Source organism: Scyliorhinus canicula, chromosome 9 (genome assembly GCF_902713615.1).
Source record: "Scyliorhinus canicula chromosome 9, sScyCan1.1, whole genome shotgun sequence".
NCBI classification, from domain to species: Eukaryota; Metazoa; Chordata; class Chondrichthyes; order Carcharhiniformes; family Scyliorhinidae; genus Scyliorhinus; species Scyliorhinus canicula.
The window spans coordinates 104,055,576-104,079,811 of NC_052154.1; the positions used below are offsets into that span (position 1 = coordinate 104,055,576).

General features: G+C 47.7%; 1 protein-coding gene across 1 annotated transcript in view; it reads right to left on the bottom strand.

Annotated features, from left to right (window-relative positions):
• The window catches only part of nup160 (nucleoporin 160), a 123,027-nt gene that overhangs the window by 18,843 nt on the left and 79,948 nt on the right, over positions 1-24,236 (bottom strand). The window contains exons 27-29 of the mRNA XM_038807352.1: positions 12,724-12,829; positions 5,659-5,819; positions 4,580-4,640 (exon numbers count right to left, since the gene is read on the bottom strand). Coding sequence (XP_038663280.1) covers positions 4,580-4,640; positions 5,659-5,819; positions 12,724-12,829 — 328 coding nt within the window. The remainder of the gene's footprint in view (positions 1-4,579; positions 4,641-5,658; positions 5,820-12,723; positions 12,830-24,236) is intronic.

Below are 24,236 nucleotides of genomic sequence, written 5' to 3' on the forward strand. Positions count from 1 at the left end.
TACCGGAAGTCTGCAGAGGGATTTGGATAAGTTAAGTGAATGGGCTGGGGTCTGGCAGATGGAATACAATGTTGGCAAATGTGAGGTTATCCATTTTGGTAGGAATAACAGCAAAAGGGATTATTATTTAAATGATAAAATATTAAAACATGCTGCTGTGCAGAGAGACCTGGGTGTCCTAGTGCATGAGTCCCAGAAAGTTGGTTTACAGGTGCAACAGGTGATTAAGGCTGCAAATGGAGTTTTGTCCTTCATTGCTAGAGGGATGGAGTTTAAGACTAGGGAGGTTATGCTGCAATTGTATAAGGTGTTAGTGAGGCCACACCTGGAGTATTGTGTTCAGTTTTGGTCTCCTTACCTGAGAAAGGACGTACTGGCGCTGGAGGGTATGCAGAGGAGATTCACTGGGTGAATCCCAGAGCCGAAGAGGTTGGATTACGAGGAGAGGTTGAGTAGACTGGGACTGTACTCGTTGGAATTTAGAAGGAGTGGGGATCTTATAGAAACATATAAAATTATGAAGGAAATAGATAGGATAGATGCGGGCAGATTGTTTCCACTGGCGGGTGAAAGCAGAACTAGGGGGCATAGCCTCAAAATAAGGGGAAGTAGATTTAGGACTGAGTTTGGAGGAACTTCTTCACCCAAAGGGTTGTGAATCTATGGAATTCCTTGCTCAGTGAAGCAGTTGAGGCTCCTTCATTAAATGTTTTTTAAGATATAGATAGATAGTTTTTTGAAGAATAAAGGGATTAAGGATTATGGTGTTCGGGCCGGAAAGTGGAGCTGAGTCCACAAAAGATCAGCCGTGATCTAATTGAATGGCGGCGCAGGCTCGAGGGGCCAGATGGCCTACTCCTAAGTTCTTATGTACAGCTGTGACGCGGCCTCCTCGGAGGGGTGCAACTCAGGCGAACTGGTGGCCACTGACGCCACTCCATGGGACGGGTCCAGATTGGCACCCAGCGGCCCCTATTCCTGGTCAGTGCCCATAGGGCTCTGGGGTTCACCTTGGGACGGAGGGTTAGTTGGTTCAAGTCCCGGCTACCCCTGCATCATCTGGCTCTGCCAGCCCTGGCGGTTTCCCATAGTCTGCACCATCGCGTTGATGCCCTCGGCAATGCACCTCAGTGACTGGGACATGCTCTGCAGCATCTCGGCAATGGCCACCTGCAACTGGGACATGTCCCACAGAACCTCATCAAGGTCAGCCTAGAACAGGGTGACATAGCCCAGAGTCAGACATTCTGCTGAGACCCTCCGCTATGGCCGTCACCGACTGCGTGACGCCTTGAACACCTTCCCGAATGGTGCTGACGTCATGCACCAGGCTCTCCACTGCGGTCGCCACCCTAGCAGTGTTGGCCTTGGTGCTATTCATTGCTGGCAACATCTCCTGTTGGCCCGTAGTCTCTGGGACTTCTCCAAGTGGCTATGGATCTGCTGGAGTGACGCGGACATCTCCCACTGAATGTCCCGGCTGCTCCCTATCGTCTCCATCAGCTCTGGGTACCTCTGTACCACAGGCTCAGGATCAGGCTGAGACCCAGTAGGGTCCTGGGATCCAGCAGCCCTCTGACTGCTGTCTCACCTGGAGTTCCTGCCTCCACCTGACGTGCATCAGCAGCAGTCTGTTGCTCACGTTGTTTCCCCCCAGAGCCAGTCCACTAACATGTCTCACAGAGGTGTGTGTACCTGTGCTGTTGGAGGCTGGGGGATGACAGCTGTGCCGCGACTGTAACGGTGGCATCCGCAGAGGTCTCTCCCGAGGTGGTCTCATGGGAGACTGCAGAGGGTGCTGCCTCGGATGGACCGGCACCGTCGGCTGGAGGACCTGAGGGAGATTGGACATATGGTCAGTGGGAGGGATGGGTCAGTCAGTAAGGCAATACACCAGCTCACGTTTGACAGGTCCCCTGGGTGGAGCCCGATGGTTCCTCACCTCTGCGGCATCCACCAGTCTCTGCGTGGGTGACCGGCCTGTCCTCGGCCACCCCAGTCACCTCCAGGGCATGCTCTCGAAGGAGGTGTTGATTGTCAAGTTGAAGGGGGAAGAGGGGTGGATGCTCCCTTGAGGGAGGTGGTGGGGGTGGGGGGGTTTCTACTCAGTCATGCTGCCCATTGTAGGCTGTTGACCTTTTTTCCCCACACTGGAGGCCATTCCTCCTGGCCTCCACACATTCCCGAGCTCACAGCTGCCACCACCTCGTGCCAGGCTGCCTTGTGGCTTACTCCCTGGGGCCGTCCTGGCCTCCACCGTGTCTAGGAGTCTCCTTCCTAGGTCAGCACCCCCGAATCTGGGGCTGGTCTCCTCAGCGCCATAATTGTGAGCTGGCTGGGGTTGGCCGAGCAAGTGCTGCTGAAGTGCTGCTCAACCTTATTAGCAGGGGGATGGCGAGCGCTGTTCCAGCGAACCAGCTGGCGAGGCATTATTTGTGCGAGAAGCCAGTGAGGCTTCTTTAAGTGGGCCAATTAACGTTGATGAGCGTTGTCGGCCTCGCTGGGCCGAGCAACGGGAAGCTCGCGACAACTCTCGCTCGCTTAGAATTTTTTCCAGAGAATCACGCCATTAACTCTTTTCCTCAACAGATTGAGTATTTCCAATACTTTCTCTTATTACAGTTATGTAACCGGTTTCACATGTTGTTTACATGCTTGTATGTTTAAAGCACTCTTCAGTCCATTTGGGTAAATCACCAACTGGAAATGATCTCAGGTTGGTGAATTCTGCAGCTAAAGGTACCAATGAAATACTGATTCCTGCTGAAGGAATGGGAGAGGGAAAATAAACTATGGAGGCAACAAACTCAATGTGATGTAATTTAGTGACCTAAACAGCCGTCACGAACAGTGCTCCCAGAATGTGGATATTGCACCGGACTTAGGAAAAACGACAAGAGGGCAAGTTGATGAGTTTCCATCAGAGACAGTCAACAGCCGATAACAGAGGGCAATGTGAATAGGTCGGAGTAGGTCTCAGCAACCTGCTTTCAATGGTTAGAAAGTAGTCATCATGAAATGGGATCAAAGGGCCAGAACCCAAAGATGTGCAGGATAGGTGGACTCGCCAGTCAATTGTCCCTTGATTGGAAAATTAAAAAAATTCCACAAGACATCATATTCTGTCAGATGCTTTATCACAGAAAAATACAATGCAGAAAGGCCGTTTTACCCACCGAGCCTGAACCACCACATGAAGGCACCTGATCTGCCAATCCTTATCCCATTTGCCAACACTTGGCCCATAGCCTCAAATGTTAAGACGTACCAAGTGCTCATCCAGGTAATTTTTAAAGGATATGAGGAAACCCCGCCTCTGTCACCCTCCCAGGCAGTGTGCTTCAGAGTGTCACCATCCTTTGGGTAAAAAGGTTTTTCCTCAAACCCCCCTGAACCTCCCGTCCCTCACCTTGAACTTGATCCCCTTGTAACCGATCCTTCAACTAAGGGGAACAACTGTTCCTATCCATCCTGTCCATGCCCCTCATAATCTTGTAAACCTCAATCAGGTCGTCCCTCAGTCTTCTCTGCTCAACAACCCAAGCCTATCCAACCTCTCTTCATAACTTAAAAGCTCCGTCCCAGGCAACATCCTGGTGAAATGCTTTTGCACCCGCTCCAGTGCATTCACATCCTTCCTATAATGTGACACTAGAATTGCACACAGTACTCCAGCTGGTGGCCTCACCAATGTTCAATGTAACTCCACATGACTTTCTTGCTTTTGTAATCTGTGCCACGATTGATAAAAGCAAGTGTACCAAATGCCCTTTTCACCACCCTATTAGCCTGCCCTTCTTCCTTCAGAGATCTATTTACAAACACACCATGGTCTCTTTGTTCCTCAGGACTTCCCAATGTGGTGCCATTCATTGAATATTTCCTTGCCAAATTGCTCCTTCCAAAGTGTAACACCTCACACTTTTCAGGATTAAATTCCATTCTGCTATTTTTCTGCCCATTTAACCATCCTGTCTATATCTTCCTGTAACAGACTCTCAGCCTCACTGTTAACCACCCGGCCTATATTTGTGTTATCCGCAAACTTACTGATCCTTCCCCCCCCCCCGCCCCACCCCCACATAGTCATCTAAGTCATTTGTATAAATGACAAATAATAGGGGACCCAGCACAGATCCCTGTGGTACATCACTCGCTTCCAGTCACTAAAGCAACAATCTGTCATCACCCTCTGTTTCCTACAGCTCAGCCAGCTTTGCATCCACCTTATCAAGTTCCCCTGTATCCCATGTGCATTTGCCTTCTGTATATGTCTCCCATGTGGGACCTTGTCAAATGCTTTGCTGAAATCCATGTAAACTACATCAACTACACTACCCTCAAATACACTTAGTCACGTGCTCAAAAAATTGAATCAAGTTTGTTGGACATGACCTCCCTCTGACAAAGCCATGCTGACTATTCCTGATCAAACCTTGCCTCTCAAATGGAGGTAGATTCTCTCCTTCAGAACTTTCTCCATTAGTTTCCCCAACGCTGACATGAGATACTTCACAGAATTTAACCAGCTTCCTTTGATTTGCAGCCTCAAGGAGTGAAACAAAGCAACGTGACTTACTTTGTGTGACAGTGTGTTCGCCGTCATGATTCCTCTTTGGTGATGCCCCAGGACGCTCATACTGTTAAAGCAGGGAGAAAGGTTTAAACACGATTCAGTGCCACAGAAAAGACAACAACCAGTGTGTTCCAGAGGGCTACACTGTATTAACCATTATAGCCTTTAATTCTAGCCAAAACCTATTAGCAGGGAGAGCACGGTAAAGATGTCTGTCAACAAATTCCCCCGCCAGCGGGGGCGCACTGCGCCCGAAAACGCAGCTGTCGGGTGAACCCGACCCCCTCCCCTCCCCATGTTTTCTTTTAGAAACAGACACCTCGGTTTAGGTGGGTATACTCATTGATTTGTACATTCATAGTTCTCTGTTCCTGCAACCACTTTAAAACTAAATAATTTAGTTTGTTTTACCTCTGCTCATTTTACACGTCTTAAATTTTATCTACTGTATAACTGCTTATTTCATCAGTCTGTCTACTATTTTCTTCATTACTACATTTCTGAGCTTTGTGTCATACACAAACTGTGAAATGATGCCAGATCATTAATATACATCCAAAAGAGTAGCCAGAAATTCAACGTGGCAGACATCACCACACATTTCCCCCCAGTTCACCACCAGTCTCGGATTTTTCCTCTTAGCCAATTTTATATCCACACTGGCACTTTCCATTAACCCATGGGCTGTAGCTTTTCTCACAAGTCTACCATGTGGTACTTCGTCAAATATGTTTTGAAAATCTATATACAAAACAAGCCCTCTCCAGAACTATATCCGGGACCTGAAGTGAGGCGATCACAGACAATGCAGAGAGCTTTATTTCAAATTACCAACACCCGCTGTGCATTAGGATGAAGGTGCCTGCAACCCACTCTCACAAAGTGAGTCCTTCCCTTACCTAGACTGAAGACAAGTCGTCCAAATTTAACATGGAGCATGCACAGACTCACAAGCTGCTCACATCTCCCCAGGTCACCCAGCAGCTAGAACTCCAGATACCAGAATTTCAGGTGCTCTCACCAGCTGACACTGAAACTCTGTCATCCCACAAAGAAGAGAGTGCTAAAACGTGCTTTCATACCATAGCTCCTGCTGCAGGCCGTACAATCCAGGCATATTCCGGTCGGATTTGTCGCAGGCAATTTATTCCCACTAGGTAACAATTTACTTGTTTCTGCAGCCCATCCAGAGTGCGAACCTCCCGCCCAAGACGCATTCCGTATTCGAACATCACTGTCCCAGCTAGAAGAGAAAGAAACGTTACGAAAACCATCACAAGGTAAAGCATTTCCACACACCGTGGCCTCCACCGGTCTGCCCAATACCCCCCCACGGCTCCAATATATCCCCCCTGTGGGCATCTCTGGCCCCACATGAGCTCCTCCAGTCCCACCTCAAAGGGGGACTCCAGCGCACCCCTAGACTGCGAAGAGAAGAAACACACAAGTGGATAGTTTGGTGGGAGCAGTGATGGTTAATTACAGAGACAAAAGAGCTTGGTGCGAGCAGGGATGATGTAAGGAACTTGTTAAATCTTTGTCTCTTTTGAGTTTCCCTTTTCAATCCCTGCCCCTGTAATGTTGCAGTTTCATTTTAAACTGCAGACCGTGGTCAATTTGGTCCAACCGGAAACACTCCTCGTCCAATCCTTGCATCCTTTTATTGCCTGTCCTGCCAGCTGGTTTTAAAATCACTGCCTTTTGGTTTTGAACGGAAATCCCCACTGCTACAAGCTGCCATTTGGACTGATCCCACATCTCCCCTTTATGCGCTGTGGCACAGCTGTGATGTCAGCTCGATGGACACGGCAAGCAGCCAATTAGTATGTCTGAAAATCTGGGGCATCTCCTGTTATTGCTTGTGATTGGTGGAATTATCCAGAACGTTCTGGAAGAAAGGCAGGTCATGCGGCGAGCTCCATTTTGTCCACAGTTCTGAGAATGATCGAGGCATGGGATAATTTTAAAACTCTCTCTCAACTCTCTGTCTGGTGAGTTAAGAGGTTTCCAGCCAGACCTGTGAAAGAAACCACTATATTCGCAAACTTTAACCAGGCGATCACGGACAACCAAAGAGCCTTATTTCAAATTACCAACACACTCTCGTGCATTAGGATGAAGGTTTAAAAGGCTGCAAGCAGTTTCTCCCACCAGGCCTGTAACAGCTTAATCCTCCATCTGAATGACAAGGAAAAGCCCAGTCTGTGAACACTCTTCACCATGCAGCTATAATCTCTGTACAGAGACCAGGCGGACAGTTGAAAGGCAGAGTGGATCGAGAATCTGCTGCAAAAAGAGTATTCTACAGCCTCAGTTTTTGTTGCAGACAGCAGGAGAAAAATCGCTAGCTACATAGACCGTTACCAGCAAAGAACTCTCTCATATCTCTTAATCCCGGTTATTTTTGAAACTTTCCCCTCCCCTTTCCACTATGTGTCTGGGTGGAGGGTGGGATGGGGTTTTGGGAATAGTTATATCAGCAGACCATTGTTCCATTCGAGCCATGATATAGATAGAGAAATACAGCACAGAACAGGCCCTTCGGCCCACGATGTTGTGCCGAACTTTTGTCCTAGGTTAATCATAGAATTTTGGACACTAAGGGCAATTTTTCATGGCCAATCCACCCAACCTGCACAGCTTTGGACTGTGGGAGGAAACCGGAGTACCCGGAGGAAACTCACGCACACACGTGGAGGATGTGCAGACTCCACACAGATAGTGACCCAAGTCGAAATCGAACTTGGGACCCTGGAGCTGTGAAGCAATTGCGCTATCCACAATGCTACCCTGCTGCCCTTAAGAAGTTAACCTACACTCCATTATTCTACCCTAATCCATGTACCTATCCAATAGCCGCTTGAAGGTCCCTAATGTTTCCGACTCAACTACTTCCACAGGCAGTGCATTCCATGCCCCCACTACTCTCTGGGTAAAGAGCCTACCTCTGACATCCCCTCTATATCTTCCACCATTTATCTTAAATTTATGTCCCCTTGTAATGGTGTGTTCCACCCGGGGAAAAAAGTCTCTGACTGTCTACTTTATCTATTCCCCTAAACATCTTATAAACCTCTATCAAGTCGCCCCTCATCCTTCTCTGTTCTAATGAGAAAAGGCCTAGCACCCTCAACCTTTCCTCGTATGACCTACTCTCCATTCCAGGCAACATCCTGGTAAATCTTCTTTGCACCTTTTCCAAAGCTTCCACATCCTTCCTAAAATGAGGCAACCAGAACTGCACACAGTACTCCAAATGTGGCCTGACCAAGGTTTTGTACAGCTGCATCATCACCTCACGGCTCTTAAATTCATTCCCTCTGCTAATGAACGCTAGCACACCATAGGCCTTCTTCACAGCTCTATCCACTTGAGTGGCAACTTTCAAAGATCTATGAACATAGACCCCAAGATCTCTCTGCTCCTCCACATTGCCAAGAACCCTACCGTTAACCCTGTATTCCGCATTCATATTTGTCCTTCCAAAATGGACAACCTCACACTTGTCAGGGTTAAACTCCATCTGCCACTTCTCAGCCCAGCTCTGCCTTCTATGTCTCTTTGAAGCCGACAACAGCCCTCCTCACTATCCACAACTCCACCAATCTTCGCATTATCTGCAAATTTACTGACCCACACTTCAACTCCCTCATCCAAGTCGTTAATGAAAATCACAAACAGCAGAGGACCCAGAACTGATCCCTGCAGCAGTACTCCACTGATAACTGGGCTCCAGGCTGAATATTTGCCATCCACCACCACTGTCTTCTATCAGTTAGCCAGTTTGTTATCCAACTGGCCAAATTTCCCACTATCCCATGCCTCCTTACTTTCTGCACAAGCCTACAATGGGGAACCTTATCAAATAGATAGATAGATAGAACAGTACAGCACAGAACAGAACAGGCCCTTCGGCCCTCGATGTTATGCCGAGCAACGATCACCCTACTCAAGTCAACCTATCCGCGTAACCCAACAACCCCCCCCCCCCCATTAACCTTATTTTTTAGGACACTAAGGGCAATTTAGCATAGCCAATCAACCTAACCCGCACATCTTTGGACTGTGGGAGGAAACCGGAGCACCCGGAGGAAACCCACGCACACACGGGGAGGACGTGCAGACTCCGAACAGACAGTGATCCAGCCGGGAATCAAACCTGGGACCCTGGAGCTGTGAAGCATTTATGCTAACCACCATGCTACCATGCTGCCCACGGTAAATGCCACAGTAAATGCCTTACTAAAATCCATGTACACTACATCCACTACTTTACCTTCGTCCACATGCTTGGTCACCTCCTCAAAGAAGTCAATAAGACTTGTAAGGCAAGACCTACCCCTCACAAATCCGTGCTGACTATCCCTAATCAAGCAGTGCCTTTCCAGATGCTCAGAAATCCTATCCCTCAGTACCTTTTCCATTACTTTGCCTACCACCGAAGTAAGACTAACTGGCCTATAATTCCCAGGGTTATCCCTATTCCCTTTTTTGAACAGGGGCACGACATTCGCCACTCTCCAATCCTCTGGTACCACCCCTGTTGACAGCGAGGACGAAAAGATCATTGCCAACGGCTTTGCAATTTCATTTCTTGCTTCCCATAGAATCCTTGGATATATCCCGTCAGGCCTGGGGGACTTGTCTATCCTCAAGTTTTTCAAAACGCACAACACATCTTCCTTCCTGACAAGTATCTCCTCGAGCTTATCAGTCTGTTTCACACTGTCCTCTCCAACAATATGGCCCCTCTCGTTTGTAAATACTGAAGAAAAATACTTTAACAAGACCTCTCCCATCTCTTCAGACTCAATACACAATCCCCCGCTACTGTCCAAATATATTCATTTTTTTCCTGGTTATAAAAATAGTTTTAACATTTTACTTATAAATCTGGTGCCTGCAACTCATTCGAGCAGCCTGGGACCCAAAATCTCGACATGTTTATAAAAGTTAGTTGTTAATTCACTTGTAGCAGTCTAAGGCCATAAATCTCACGTTTATAAGAATTAATTGTTAATTCACGTATGTTGTGACTCTGAGTCAAGGGGGCTGGAATTGACCACGCACTCACCCAGGGTGTCATAACAATGATAATTGTCTCAAGCCAGAACAGTTGGTGGAATTTTGCAAGTCCAGGCCAGATGGTGGGGAGTGGATGTAATGTGACATGAATCCAAGATCCCGGTTGAGGCCGCACTCATGCGTGCGGCTTGAGACAATTCACACCTCCTTAACCTGTGATTATCCCTCTCTCTGGATCTGTAATGATTTGATTACCTGCAAATTCTTCCATTCCAAGCATTGTCCGGCATCGCTGACTTTGTCTATATAAATGTTTCTGGATCATACCTCTCCAGTCACCTGAAGAAGGTGCTGCGCTCCGAAAGCTCGTGTTTGAAACAAACCTGTTGGACTTTAACCTGGTGTTGTAAGACTTCTTACTGAACCCACGGAAAGCCACAGGCCCGGATGGGATACCTGGACGAGCACTCAGGTCTTGCGCGGATCAGCTGGCAGGGGTATTCGCAGACATTTTTAACCTCTCTTTACAACAATCTGAGGTCCCTATCTGCTTCAAGAAGACGACCATCATCCCTGTACCAAAAAAAAGTCAAGCAGCGTGCCTTAATGACTATCGTCCAGTGGCTCTAACATCCATCATCATGAAGTGCTTCGAAAGGTTAGTCATGGCACGAATCAACTCCAGCCTCCCAGATTGCCTTGATCCACTACAGTTCGCCTACTGCTGCAACAGATCCACAGCAGACGCCATCTCCCTGGCCCTGCGCTCTACCCTGGAACACCTAGATAACAAAGACACCCATGTCAAGACTCCTATTTGACTACAGCTCAGCCTTCAACACTATTATTCCGATGATACTCATCTCCAAACACCGTGGCCTGGGCCTCGGCTCTTCCCTCTGTGACTGGATCCTGAACTTTCTAACCCATAGATCACAATCAGTAAAGATAGGCAGCAACACCTCCTCCATGATCATCATCAACACCAGGGCCCCACAAGGCTGTGTCCTCAGCCCCCTACTATACTCCTTATACACCTATAACTGTGTGGCCAAATTCCCCTCCAACTCGATTTTCAAATTTGCTGATGACACCACCCAGTGGGTTGGATTTCAAACAATGACGAGATAAGAGTATAGGAATGAGATAGAGAATCTGGTGAACTGGTGCGCCGACCATAATCTCTCCCTCAATGTCAACAAAACGAAGGAGATTGTCATCGACTTCAGAAAGCGTAGAGGAGAACACAGCAAATTGATATTGCAACCCAGATTACCAACAACCAGTCCTGGTCCCCCATGCTGACAATATAGTTAAGAAAGCCCAGCAACGACTCTACTTTCTCAGAAGACTAAGGAAATTTGGCATGTCAGCCACAACTCTCACCAACCTTTACAGATGCACCATTGAAAGCATTCTTTCTGGTTGTATCACAGCTTGGTATGGTTCCTGCTCTGCCCAAGACCACAGGCAACTACAAAAGGTCATGAATGTAGCCCAGTTCATCACACAAACCAGCCTCCCATCCATCGACTCTATCTATAATTCATGCTGCCTCAGAAAGGCAGCCAGCATAATTAAGGACCCCACACACCCCAGACATACTCTCTTCCACCTTCTCCTGTCAGGAAAAAGATACAAAAGTTTGAGGTCACGTACCAACTGACTCAAGAACAGCTTCTCCCTGCTGCCATCAGACTTTTGAATGGACCTACTTCGTATTAAGTTGGTCTTTTCTCTACATCCTAGTTATGACTGTAATATTACATTCTGTAGTCTCTCCTTTCTTCCCTATGTATGGTATGCGTTGTCTGTATAGCATGCAAGAAAGAACACTTTTCACTGTATACTGATACGTGACAATAATAAATCAAATCAAATCAAAGTTTGGTGGGGGCAGTGATGGTTTATTAGAGTTAGGCAGGCAAGAATAGAGTTGGCGTCAGCATGTGGCTGGAGGGTTTGGGGGCCAGGGTCCTGATGCATTCTACTGCAGCGGATTTAGAATCATAGAATCCCTACAGTGCAGAAGGAGGCCATTCAGCCTATCGAGTCTGAACCGACCCTTTGAAAGAACACCCTAACTAGGCCTACTCTCCCCGCCATATCCTCATAATTCCATTTAACCTGCACATCTTTGGACTGTGGGAGGAAACCCACGCAGGCACATTAAGAAAGTGCAAATTCCACACACACACATTCATCCATGGCTGAAATTGAACCCGGGTCCCTGGCGCTGTGAGGCTGCAGTGCTAACCACTGAGCCACCGTCTTAGATGAGGACCTTGATACAATGGCATTCAGGGGAATGCTAATGAGGATGCACACTGACGTTAAAGCAGAAACTAACTACATACCGAACACTAATCTTTCCCAAGCCCATTGTCAATATATTAATTGGCCGAACCCAGATTCTTTCATGTCATCTGCCCACTTCTTGGCAAGCCCTGTACTACAATGGAGTCGGTAAGGATTATATTCACTGGAGTTTAGATGAGGGGGATCTCATAGAAACCAATAAAATTCTAACAGGCCTAGACAGGGTAGATGCAGAAAGGATGTTCCTGATGGCGGGGCAGACCATTTAATAATAATAGTCGCTACTCTCCTTACCTGGTCTGGCCTACATGTGACTCCACAGCAATGTGGTTGAGCCTTAACTGCCCCCTCAAGGGCAATTAGGGACGGGCAATAAATGCTGGCCCAGCCGGCGACACCCACATCCCATGAACAAATTTTAAAAAGGCATGGCTGGGAGAGAGATGTGTTTTAGGGGACAGGAAAGGAAGAAATGAAGCAGTGAGAGTGGAGCGAGTTTGGACAAAAGAATAGTAGCTTTGTGCGTGGAAGAGACAGACAGCCACCAGTTAAAGTACATGGCGAACACTTCAGTATCTGTAATTCACAAAATAAGAATGGTTGGTTGTTAATTTCATGGTGAACCACAGCAAATTGATATTGCAGGTTTAGCAGTGGACTGGCTGCCTGCTTTACTCGTGATAAATACCCTGGCCTGTAGACAGAGCTGTTCAATTTACAGAAAAATTCACCAATCCAATGCAGCTGGGATTGCAATGGTTTCGGCTGACAGCAGGAACCGGCAGCGTAGGTTTTGACTTTACCTTTGCGGAAGTTGTGCCGTTGAACATGGAACGCGTACAAGAGCTCATAGTAGTTGTGAGTCAGGAGGTCCACAGCCCGAGCACGAGACTCAATGATTCCAACAACCTGAAATACAGGAGCAGAGAGAGACTGAAACTGAGCCCTAAACACAGAGAGGGGAGTGGCATAATTATATTGTCACTAGACGAGTAATCCAGAGTCCCAGGCTTGAATTCCACCTTGGCAGATGGTGGAATTTAAACTCAATAGAACATCTGGAATTAACCATGAAACATGGCAATCGCCCATCTGCTCCATGACTTGGAGGAAAAAAAATCTGCCATCCTTGCCTGGTCTGGTCCACATGCGACTCCAGACACACAGCAATGTGGTTGACTTTTAAGCACCCTCTGAAATAGCCATGCAAGCCTACTGTACTCCATTACATTCAACCGCTACATCGAAAACACTAAGGAATGAAATCAGACAGACCGCCCAGCACCAACCTAGGCACCGGAAATGACAAAGGCAACGACAGCCCTATTGTCCCTACCACCTTTCCAAATGGGATAGACTTCAAACATATCTAGCGACACAAGGCTGGGCATCTACAAGATGCTTTGGGCTATCTGCAGCAGCAGAATTGTATTCAACCACAATCTGTAACCTCGTGGACCGGCATATCCCCCACTCTACCATTACCACCAAGCCAGGAGATTAACCTGGTTCAATGAGGACAGCATGTCAGGAGCAACAGCAAGCATACTGGAAAATGAGGTGTCAACTTGGTGAAGTTACAACACAGGACTAGTGTGTCAAACAGCATAAGCAGCAAGTGATACAGCTAAGCGATCCCACAACCAACAGATCAGATCTAAGCTCTGCAGTCCTGCCACATCCAGTTGTGAATGGTGGTGGACAATAAAGCAACTCGCTGGAGGAGGAGGAGGCTCCACAAAAATCCCCATCCTCAATGATGGAGTCCAGCATATCAGCACAAAAGACAAGACTGAAGGATTCACAACTATCTTCAGCCAGAAGTACTGAGTGGATGATCCATCTCTGCCTCCTCCCAAGTCCTCCAGCATCCTATATGTAAGTATTCAGTCAATTCGATTCACTCCACATGATGTCAAGAAACAGCTAAGACACTGGATTCTGCAAAAGCTATGGGCCTTGACAATATTCCGGCAATGGTCCTCAAGACTTGTGCTCCAGAACCTGTTGCACGCCCTAGCCAAGCTGTTCCAGTACAGCTACAACACTGGCATCTACCCGACAATGTGGAAAACTGCTCAGATATGTCCTGCATACAAGAAGCAGGACAAATGCAACCTGGCCAATTACCGCTCCATCAGTCTACTCTCAAACAGTAGTGATAGGAGTAACAGCGCTATCAAGCAGCACTTACTCAGCAATAACCTGCTCATTGGCACACAGTTTGGGTTCTGCCAGGGTCACTCAGCTCCTGTCCTCATTACAGCCTTGGTTCAAACATGGATAAAAGGGTTGAACTCCAAAGGTGAGGTGACAGTGACTATCCTTGACATCAAGACAGCATTTGACTGAGTATGGCATCAAGGAGCCCTAGCAAAATTGGGATCAATGGGAATCAAAGGAAAACTCTTTGCCTGTTGGGAGTCATAGCTAGTACAAAGGAAAATGGTTGTGGTGGTTGGAGGTCAATCACCTCAGCTCCAGGACATCACTGCAGGAGTTCCTCAGGGTCGTGTCCTTGACTCAACCATCAGGTGCTTCCTTCCATCATAAGGTCAAAGTGGGGATCTTTGCGGATGACTGCACAACGTGGCTGGTTTAGCTCAGTGGGCTAGACAGCTGGTTTGTAATGCAGAACAAGGCCTGCAGCGCGTGTTCAATTCCTGTACCAGCTGAGAATTCAGAATTCTCCCTCCTTGTGCCAAACAGGCGCCGGAATGTGGTGACTAGGGGCTTTTCACAGTAATGTCATTGCAGTGTTAATGTAAGTCTACTTGTGACAATAAAAAGATTATTATAATAATGTTCAGCACCATTTGTGACTCCTCAGATAATGAAACAGTCCATGTCCAAATGCAGCCAGACCTGGACAATATACAGACTTCGGCTGACAAGTAGCAAGTTAGATCCACGCCACACAAATGCCAGGCATCTCCTACAAGAGAGGATCTAACCACCTGCCCTTGACATTCAAAGGCATTACCATCATCGAATCCCATTATCAACATCCTGGAGGTTACCAATGACCAGAAACTGAACTGGCCTAGCCATATTAATGCTGTGACTACCAGAGCAGGTCAAAGGCTAGAAATCTTGGTGGTGAGTAACTCACCTCCTGACCCCAAAAGCCTATCCACCATCTACAAGGCACAGGTCAGGAGTGTAATGGAATACTCACCACTTGCCTGGATGAGTCCAACTCCAACAACACTCAAGAAGCTCAACACCATCCAGGACAAAGCAGCCTGCTTGATAGCTACCCCTTCCACAAAAGTTCACTCCCTCCACCACTGACGAACAGTAGCAGCCGTGTGTACTGCAGTAACTCACCAAGGCTCCTTAGGCAGCAGCTTTAAAACCCAGGATCACTACCATCTAAAAGGACAAGAGCAGCAGATACCTGGGAACAACTGCAGGTTCAACTCCGAGTCACTCACCATCCTGACTTGGAAATATATCACCATTCCTTATTGTTGCTGGGTCAAAATTCTGGAACTCCAACCATAACAGCAGTGGGTGTACCCACACCAAATGGACTGCAGCGGTTCAGGAAGGCAACTCCCCATCACTTTCTCAAGGGCAACTACGGATGGGTAACAAATGCTGACCGAGCCAGCGACGCCCATATCCCGGAAACGAACAATAAAAACACACCAGAATCAGTAATACCAGGAGCAGAGAGACTGAAACTCAGCACCAGAGAACATGGAGAGCACCAGAATCAAAGTAATACCAGGACGTTGCCAAAATTCATATTAGCAACCCTCGCAACTACTATTCTGGTACAACACTAACCAGCAGTCCCAATAGTAAGGTCACAGGTTTTCAAAGCAGCAGCAGGATTTTTATTAATCGGTCATTGCAAAGTGGATAGGTGATTAGCCAGAGGCTGTGGTCCACGTCATCCTCACGTGGCCCAGGGGCTGCATGGTACTTGGAAGTGCATGATAAAATAGGACTGAGTCAGCACGGCTATGTCAAAGGGAGGTCATGTCTGACAAATCTGTTAAGAGTTCTTTGAGGAGGTAACAAGGAAGTTAGACAAAGGAGAACCAGTGGATGTGATTTATTTAGATTTCCAGAAGGCCTTTGACAAGGTGCTGCATAGGAGATTGTTAAATAGGTTAAGAGCTCGTGGTGTTACGGGAAAGATCCTGGCAATGGATAGAGGATTGGCTGACTGGCAGAAGGCAGAGAGTGGGAATAAAGGGTATTTTTCAGGATGGCAGCCGGTGACTAGTGGTGTGTATCAGGGGTCTGTGCTGGGACCACAACTTTTCACAAAATACATTAAAAAATTTTTTTAGAGTACCCAATTCAATTTTTCCAATTAAGGGGCAATTTAGCGTGGCCAATCCACCTAGCCTGCACATCTTTAGGTTGTGGGGGTGAAACCCACGCAAACACGGGAGAATGTGCAAACTCCACACGGACAGTGACCCAGAGCCGGGATTGAACCTGGGACCTTGGCGCCGTGAGGCAGCAGGGCTAACCCACTGTGCCACCGTGCTGCCCTCTCACAATATACATTAATGATCTGGAAGAAGGAACTGAAGGCACTGTTACTAAGTTTGCAGATGATACAAAGATCTGTAGAAGTGACAGGTAGTATTGAGGAAGCAAGGGGGCTGCAGAAGGATTTGGACAATCTAGGAGAGTGGGCAATGAAGTGGCAAATGAAATACTATGTGGAAAAGTGTGAGGTTATGCACTTTGGAAGGAGGAATTTAGGCATAGACTATTTTCTAAATGGGGAAATGCTTAGGAAATCAGAAGCACAAAGGGACTTGGGAGACATTGGTCACAATTCTCTTAAGGTTTACATGCAGGTAATGGTCAGTAAAAGGGTACAGTAATGGTCAGCAAAAGAGTATGGTTCCAGATGGAGAATGTGGTTGGAGATCAGGGGGGTAGATATGTAATTGTTACAGGGGCGCTGGATGGGAGGTTAGTGGTGCTGTTAAGTGTATATGGCCCCAATTGAAGGCGTTGTACTCGTTTTTCTCAGCGGTCCACAAGGTATACTCGCCGACCGACTTTTCCGTGGTGGGGAAGGCTTTGCTGGCTGGGGTTGAGGGGTTGGAGTACTCGGCAATTGCAATATAGATCATGCTAAGCTTGGGTGAATATGGTACTCGAGAAGGGGGTAGTACAGAGGCTGGGGTGGAAATTAGATGTGGGACTGTTGGGGGACCAAGGGTTCAGTGACAAAATTGAAAAAGTGATTGAGGAATATGTGGGTTTCAACTGTACGGGTGAGGTGTTGAAGGCAGTTGTCTGGGAGGCTCTAAAGGAGGTGGTGAGGGGTGAGGTGATCTTGTTTAAGCCGAAGGTAGACAAAGAGGAGAGGTTGGAGCGGCAGAGGGTAATGGATGAGATGCTGGAGGTAGATAGGAGTTAGGCAGAAGTTGGGGACCCAGCGAAGTTGGAAAAAAAGGAAGGAACTACAGGCGAGCTTTGACCGACTATCTACCAGGAAGGGCAGCACAGTAGAACACAGCACGGTGGCACAGTGGTTAGCATAGTTGCTTCACAGTTCCGGCGTCCCAGGTTCGATTCCCGGCTTGGGTCACTGTCTGTGCGGAGTCTGTACATTCTCCCCGTGACTGCGTGGGTTTCCTCCGGGTGCTCCGGTTTCCTCCCACAGTCCAAAGACGTGCAGGTTAGGTGGATTGACCATGATAAATTACCCTTAGTGTCCAAAAAGGTTGGGTGGGGTTACTGGGTTACGTGGATAGGCTAGAGGTGTGGACTTGGGTAGGGTGCTCTTTCCAAAGGCCGGTGCAGACTCGATGGGCTGAATGGTCTCCTTCTGCACAAAATATTCTATGATTGTATGAAGTGGGTGCGCCAACTGAGGCAAGCAAGGGGGGCTGTTTACGAGCTTGGAGAGAAGGCAGGGCATACGTTAGTGGGTCAGCTCCGGAGGGAGGCAGTGGGAAGGGAAATTGTTCAGGTGAGGGACAGGGCAGGGAAGTTGGTGGTGGCTCCGGATCAGATTAACAAGTTCTTTGAGGAATTCAATGAGCGGTTGTGCAGCTCAGAGCCACCTGGGGGAGACCGGGAGATGCAGGAATTTCTAGATGGGTTGGAGTACCCGAGGTTAGGAGAGGGGGACAGGGCTACATTAGAAGGAGCGATAGTGGAGCAAGAGAAACGCCTTTGGGAGTCACTCCTCCTCTAGTGGAGCAGGAGATAAAAAAACGCGATTGGGAGGATGCAGTCGGGGAAGGTGGCAGGGCCGGATGGGTTTCCGGTGGAATATTATAAAAAATTCAAGGATAAGCTGGCACCCCTGATGGTGGGGATGTTTGAGGAGGCGATAGGGAAGGGGGTGTTAACACAACCCTTGGGGCAGGCATCAATATCCCTGTTGCTTAAAAGAGATAAGGATCTGACGGAGTGTGGTTCGTATAGGCCCATATCACTTTTAAACGTGGGCACAAGGTATTGGCGAAGATACTGGCAGTTAAGCTGGAGGAGTGCCTCCCGAAGGTGATAGGTGAAGATCAGACAGGGTTCGTGAGAGGGAGGCAGCTCTTTTCGAACATTAGGAGGGTATTGAACGTGGTTATGGTACCGGCAGAGGGGAAGGAAACAGAGATGGTTGTGGCATTGGACGGCGAGGAAGCGTTTGACCGAGTAGAATGGGGTCACTTGATGGCAGTTCTGGAGCGGTTTGGGATTGGTCCACGATTTGTGGACGGGGTAAAGCTACGTATAAGGAGCTGAGGGCGAGTGGTTTGTATCAGGTGTCTGCACAAATAACATCAGCTCCAGATACTTTTTCTCCACCATGGGACTAGGCAGGGATGTTCTATGTCTCCCTGTTGTTTGCACTCGCGATTGAGCCGTTGGCCATCGCGTTAAGAAGTTTGCGGGTATGGAAAGGGATAGTGCAGGGGGAGGGGGGGATAGAGCATAGGGTGTCCTTATATGCTGATGACCTGTTGTTATACGTGTCAGAACAGAGTGTGGCAATAGGGGGAATACTGGAGCTGCTTCGGGTGTTTGGGTCTTTCTCGGGTACAAATTAAATCTAGACAAGAGCGAGTGTTTTGTGGTGTCTCAGCCGGGGGTGGGAGCAGGGGTAGGGGGGCTGCAATTCCGTAGGGCAGGGACACATTTTGATACTTGGGATGCAGGTTGCCCGGGATTTGTGGGGGGGGGGGGGGGGGGGGGGGTGCTCCGTAGGTACAGCATTTCTAGTTTGGTGGGGAGGGTGAAGGCTGATCTGGCAAGGTGGGATGGTCTCCCTCTGTCACTGGCAGGTCGGGTACAGGCGGTTAAAATTAACGTGTTGCAGCGATTTCTGTTTATTTTCCAATGCCTATCGATTTTTGTGTCAAGGAATTTTTTTCTTAATAGAGAGATTGAAGGAATTATTACATCATTCATATGGGGAAGGAAGGTGGCCAGAGTGAGGAAGGTGCTGCTGCAGAGAAGAAGGCAGGCAAGGGATTTGGGTCTCCCGAACCTGATGTATTATTACTGGGCGATGAATGTGGAGAAGGTGCGGAGCTGGGTCTGAGGGGTTGATTCCCAGTGGGTCAGAATGGAGCAGAGTTTGAGTAGGGGTCGGGATTGAAGGCGCTAGCAACAACGCCATTTCCGATGGCCCCGGGGAAATACGCAGGGAGTCCGGTAATAATACTTTGTTGAGAATTTGGAGGCAGTTTCACCAACACTTCGGGTTGGGGGCAGGGTCAAGGGAAATGACGATTGGGGGGAACCACAAATTAGATGATGAGGGAAGTGGGACAGAAATTTTTGGAAATGGGAGGAGAAGGGGATTAAGACACTAAAAGATTTGTTTCTTGGGGGTCAGTTTGCAGGAGCTGGGAGTGAAATATGGGCTGGAGCAGGGGGAAATGTTTAGATACATGCAGGTTCGAGATTTTGCAAAGAAGGAGATACAGAGCTTCCCGGTGGAGCTGGCTTCCATATTGCTGGAGGATGTGCTGATGACAGGGGGACTGGAGAAGGGGGTAGTGTCCACGGGTTTATGGGGCTATTTTGGAAGAGGAGAAGGCACCACTGGAAGGGATCAAGGCAAAGTGGGAGGAAGAGTTGGGAGAGGGTATGGAGGAGGGGTTCTGGTGTGAGATGCTCCGGACAGTGAACGCCTCCACCTCGTTCGCGAGGTTGGGGCTGATACAGCTGATGTTGATATATAGAACACACCTCACAAGGCGAGGGTGAGCCGGCTCTTTGAGGGGGTAGAAGGTGTGTGTGAATGTTGCTGGGGGGAGGGGGCCCCCGTGAATCACGTTCGTATGTTTTGGTCCTGTCCAAAGCTGGTGGATCACTGGAAGGAGGTTTTTAGGGAAGCCATATTCGGGGTGTCAGACCAGCCGGAGTTGGAAACGGGTGCGGAGGAAGATGTTGTAGCCTTCGCCCCGTTGATCAACCGAAGGCGGACCCTGTTGGGATGGAGAGCAACCTCTCCAACCTGAGCCCTGGCATGGTGGGGGGACCTGTTGGAATTCTTAACTCTTGAGAAGGTTAAGTTTGAACTAAGGGGAAGGATGGAGTTGTTCTACAGTTCATGGGCATTATTCATTTTCAAGAATTGGATAACATCGAACACTGTGGAGCTAGCAGGGGGAGGGGGACCGTATGTGTTAATGGTGACTATGGGTTTTTTGTTATTTGTTTATGTTAACATGCGGGCTGCTGTTTGAGGGTTTGGTGGGAGGATGGGATTGTTGTTGTTGATATGGGGATTGACATTGAATTTGTTACAGATTATTGTTTATTGTTGGTGGGTGTAAATTTGGGAGAAAATGTGAAAAAGGAGAATAAAAATTTTTATTAAAAAAGGTTAACGTGCAGGTTCAGTCGGCAGTTAGAAAGGCAAATACAATATTAGCATTCAAGTCAAGAGGGCTAGAATACAAGACCAGGGATGTACTTCACGGCTGTATAAGCTCTGGTCAGACCCCATTTGGAGTATTGTGAGCAGTTTTGGGCCCCGTATCCAAGGGAAGATATGCTGGCCTTGGAAAGGGTTCAGAGAAGGTTCACAAGAATGATCCCTGGAATGAACAGCTTGTCATGTGAGGAACGGTTGAGGACTCTGGGTCTATACTCGTTGGAGTTTAGAAGGATGAGGGGGATCTTATACTTACAGGATACTGCGAGGCCAGGATAGAGTGGACGTGGAGAGGATGTTTCCACCTCGGAAAAACTAGAACCAGAGGACACAATCTCAGACTAAAGGGACGATCCTCCAAAACAGAGATGAGGAGGAATTTCTTCAGCTAGAGGGTGGTGAATCTGTGGAACTCTGTCACAGAAGACTGTGAGGCCAAATCACTGAGCGTCTTTAAGTCGGAGATAGATAGGTTCTTGATTAATAAGGGGATCAAGGGCTATGGGGAGAAGACAGGAGAATGGGGATGAGAAAAATATCAGCCATGATTGAATGGTGGAGCAGACTCGATGGGCCGAGTGGTCTAATTCTGCTTCTATGTCTTATGGTGTGCAGTGGTTAGCACTGCTGCATCATGCCACTGAGGAACCAGGTCCGATCCCTGCCCCGGGTCACTGTCTGTGTGAAGTTTGCATATTCTCCCCATGTCTACGTGGTTCTCACCCCCGTAACCCAAAAAGATGTGCAGGGAAGGTGGATTGGCCACCTAAATTGCCCCTTAATTGGACTAAAAAAAAAAAAAGAATTGGGTGCTCTACACTTATTTTTTTTAAATCACATTGCCCAAAAGGAAGATGACGCCATGCAGGCAAATCTTTGGAGTCAGGAAAGAAACAGGGAAGCAGGACGTCAAAGAAAGGAATCTTCAGCACACGCCCAATACCACTCACTAGTAAGTACACAAATAGGACAGAGTAGATGGACAGGTCACTGAAAAAATGATGAAGGAGTGGGAACTTTCAATTCTTGAGGCAATGAGATAGTTTCGGGTGGAGATAGGGACCTGTATGGGCTTGAAACTTTGTACCTCAACAGAGCCGGGATCAGTGGCCTTGCAAGGCAGTTTGCTAGTGCTGTTGACTAAATTGGCAGAAGGATGAGAACCAGGAGGTAGCATTAAAAAGGAGAAACAAGTCATACAGAAGATACAAAAAGGATTGGCAGAGGTAGATAGCAGTAGAACAAGAAACAGTGCAGTGTGGGGGTCAGAGGGAATGCCCGGAGGTCTAAATTAGGTTTGTATGCATATTTAAACGCACAAGAGTGTGGTAAACAAAGTTGCAGCTAGCCACCTGGGAATATGACGTTGTGGCTATAACAGCAACCGAACTGGAGGACAGCTTAAGGGGACTAAATAACTTTGGGGCAGAAATTTAGTGGGGCAGAATTTAGTGGATGGGAGGATTCCCTGCTCTGGACAACTGGCCACACAGCTATCAAACCTGTTTGGAAAAGGGGGCTCACGAAGAAGACCCCCCCCCCCCCCCCCCGGCCAAATAGGAGACTGGAGAATTGCAAATATTACATGCATTTTTAAAAAAGTGTACGGATAAATTCAGCAACTATCTTCCAACATGAAAGAAAAATTCCAAGGGGAGGGCCCACCATCCGTGGTTAACTAAAAAGCTTCATGATAGTATCAAACTTAAAGAAAAAAGTATAGAATTGTACAAAGATGGGTGACAGGTCAGAGGATTAGACAGCATTTAAAAACAGTAAATAATGACTAAAAGATTTGAGGGAAAAGTTAAGAGTACGAGAGAAAGCTAGTTAGAAATATAAAGACAGATAGTAAAGAGTTTTTGTGGATATTTAAATAACAAAGTTAACAAAGTAAGAGCTTGTCCTATAGAAAGTGAGTCTGGAGAATTGATAATGGAAAATGAGGTACAGATGAAGAGGTAATTTTCATCGGTCTTCACTGTACAGGATACAAGTAACAACCCATAATCAATGATTTGGATTAAGGGGCCGATGGTATGGTTGCTAAATTTGCTTATGACACAAACAAAGGTAGGAAAATGTGAATGGGACATAAGACTACAAAAGGATAGATAGGTTAGATGTGTAGGTTAGATGTGTGGCAATCGGGAGTATAATGTGCGAAAATGAGAGTTCCATTTTGGCAAGAAGAATAAAAGCACATTATCGAAATGGTGAGAGATTGTAGAGCTCGGAGGTACGGAGAGGGATCTTGGTGTCTTAGTGCATGAATCACAAAAGGTTAATATGCAGATACAGCAAGTAATTAGGAAAGCTAATAGAATGTTATCTTTTATTGCAAGGGGAATGGATTACAAAAATAGGGAGATCATGCACAAGTTTGAACAAAACCTCCTCACCGCACAAGACCTTCAACCGACATTACACACCAAACACATCGATGAAATTTTTTTCCTTTGGATTCACGGCGAAGAATCACTGAAACAACTACACGATGACATCAATAAGTTCCATCCTACCATCAGACTCACCATGGACTAATCTCCAAAATCAGTTGCATTCTTGGGACACACTCGTCTCCATTAAGGACGGTCACCTCAGCACTTCGCTTTACCGCAAGCCCACGGATAACCTCACGATGCTCCACTTCTCCAGCCTCCACCCTAAACACATTAAAGAAGCCATCCCCAATGGACAAGCCCTCCGTATACACAGGATCTGCTCAGACGAGGAGGAGCGTAACAGACATCTACAGACGCTGAAAGATGCCCTCATACGAACGGGATATGGTGCTCGACTCATCGATCAACAGTTCCAACTCGCCACAGCACAAAACCGTACCGACCTCCTCAGAAGACAAACACAGGATATAACCGACAGAGTACCCTTCATCGTCCAGTACTTTCCCGCAGCGGAGAAACTACAACATCTTCTTCGCAGCCTCCAACACGTCATCGATGAAGATGAACATCTTGCCAAGGTCATCCCCACACCCCCACTACTTGCCTTCAAACAACCGTGCAACCTCAAACAAACCATTGTTTGCAGCAAACTACCTAGCCTTCAGAACAGCGACGACACCACACAACCCTACCATGGCAATCTCTGAAAGACGTGCCAAATCATTGACACGGATACCTCCATTACATATGAGAACACCACTCACCAGGTACATGGTACCTACTCGTGCGACTCGGCCAACGCTGTCTACCTCATGCGCTGTAGGAATGAATGTCCCGAAGCGTGGTACATTGGCAAGACCATGCAGACGCTGCGACAGCGAATGAACGGACGTCGCGTGACAATCACCAGGCAGGAATGTTCCCTTCCAGTCGGGGAACACTTCAGCAGTCAAGGGCATTCTGCCTCTGATCTCTGGGTAAGCGTTCTCCGAGGCGGCCTTCAGGACGCGCGACAACGCAGAATCGCTGAGCAGAA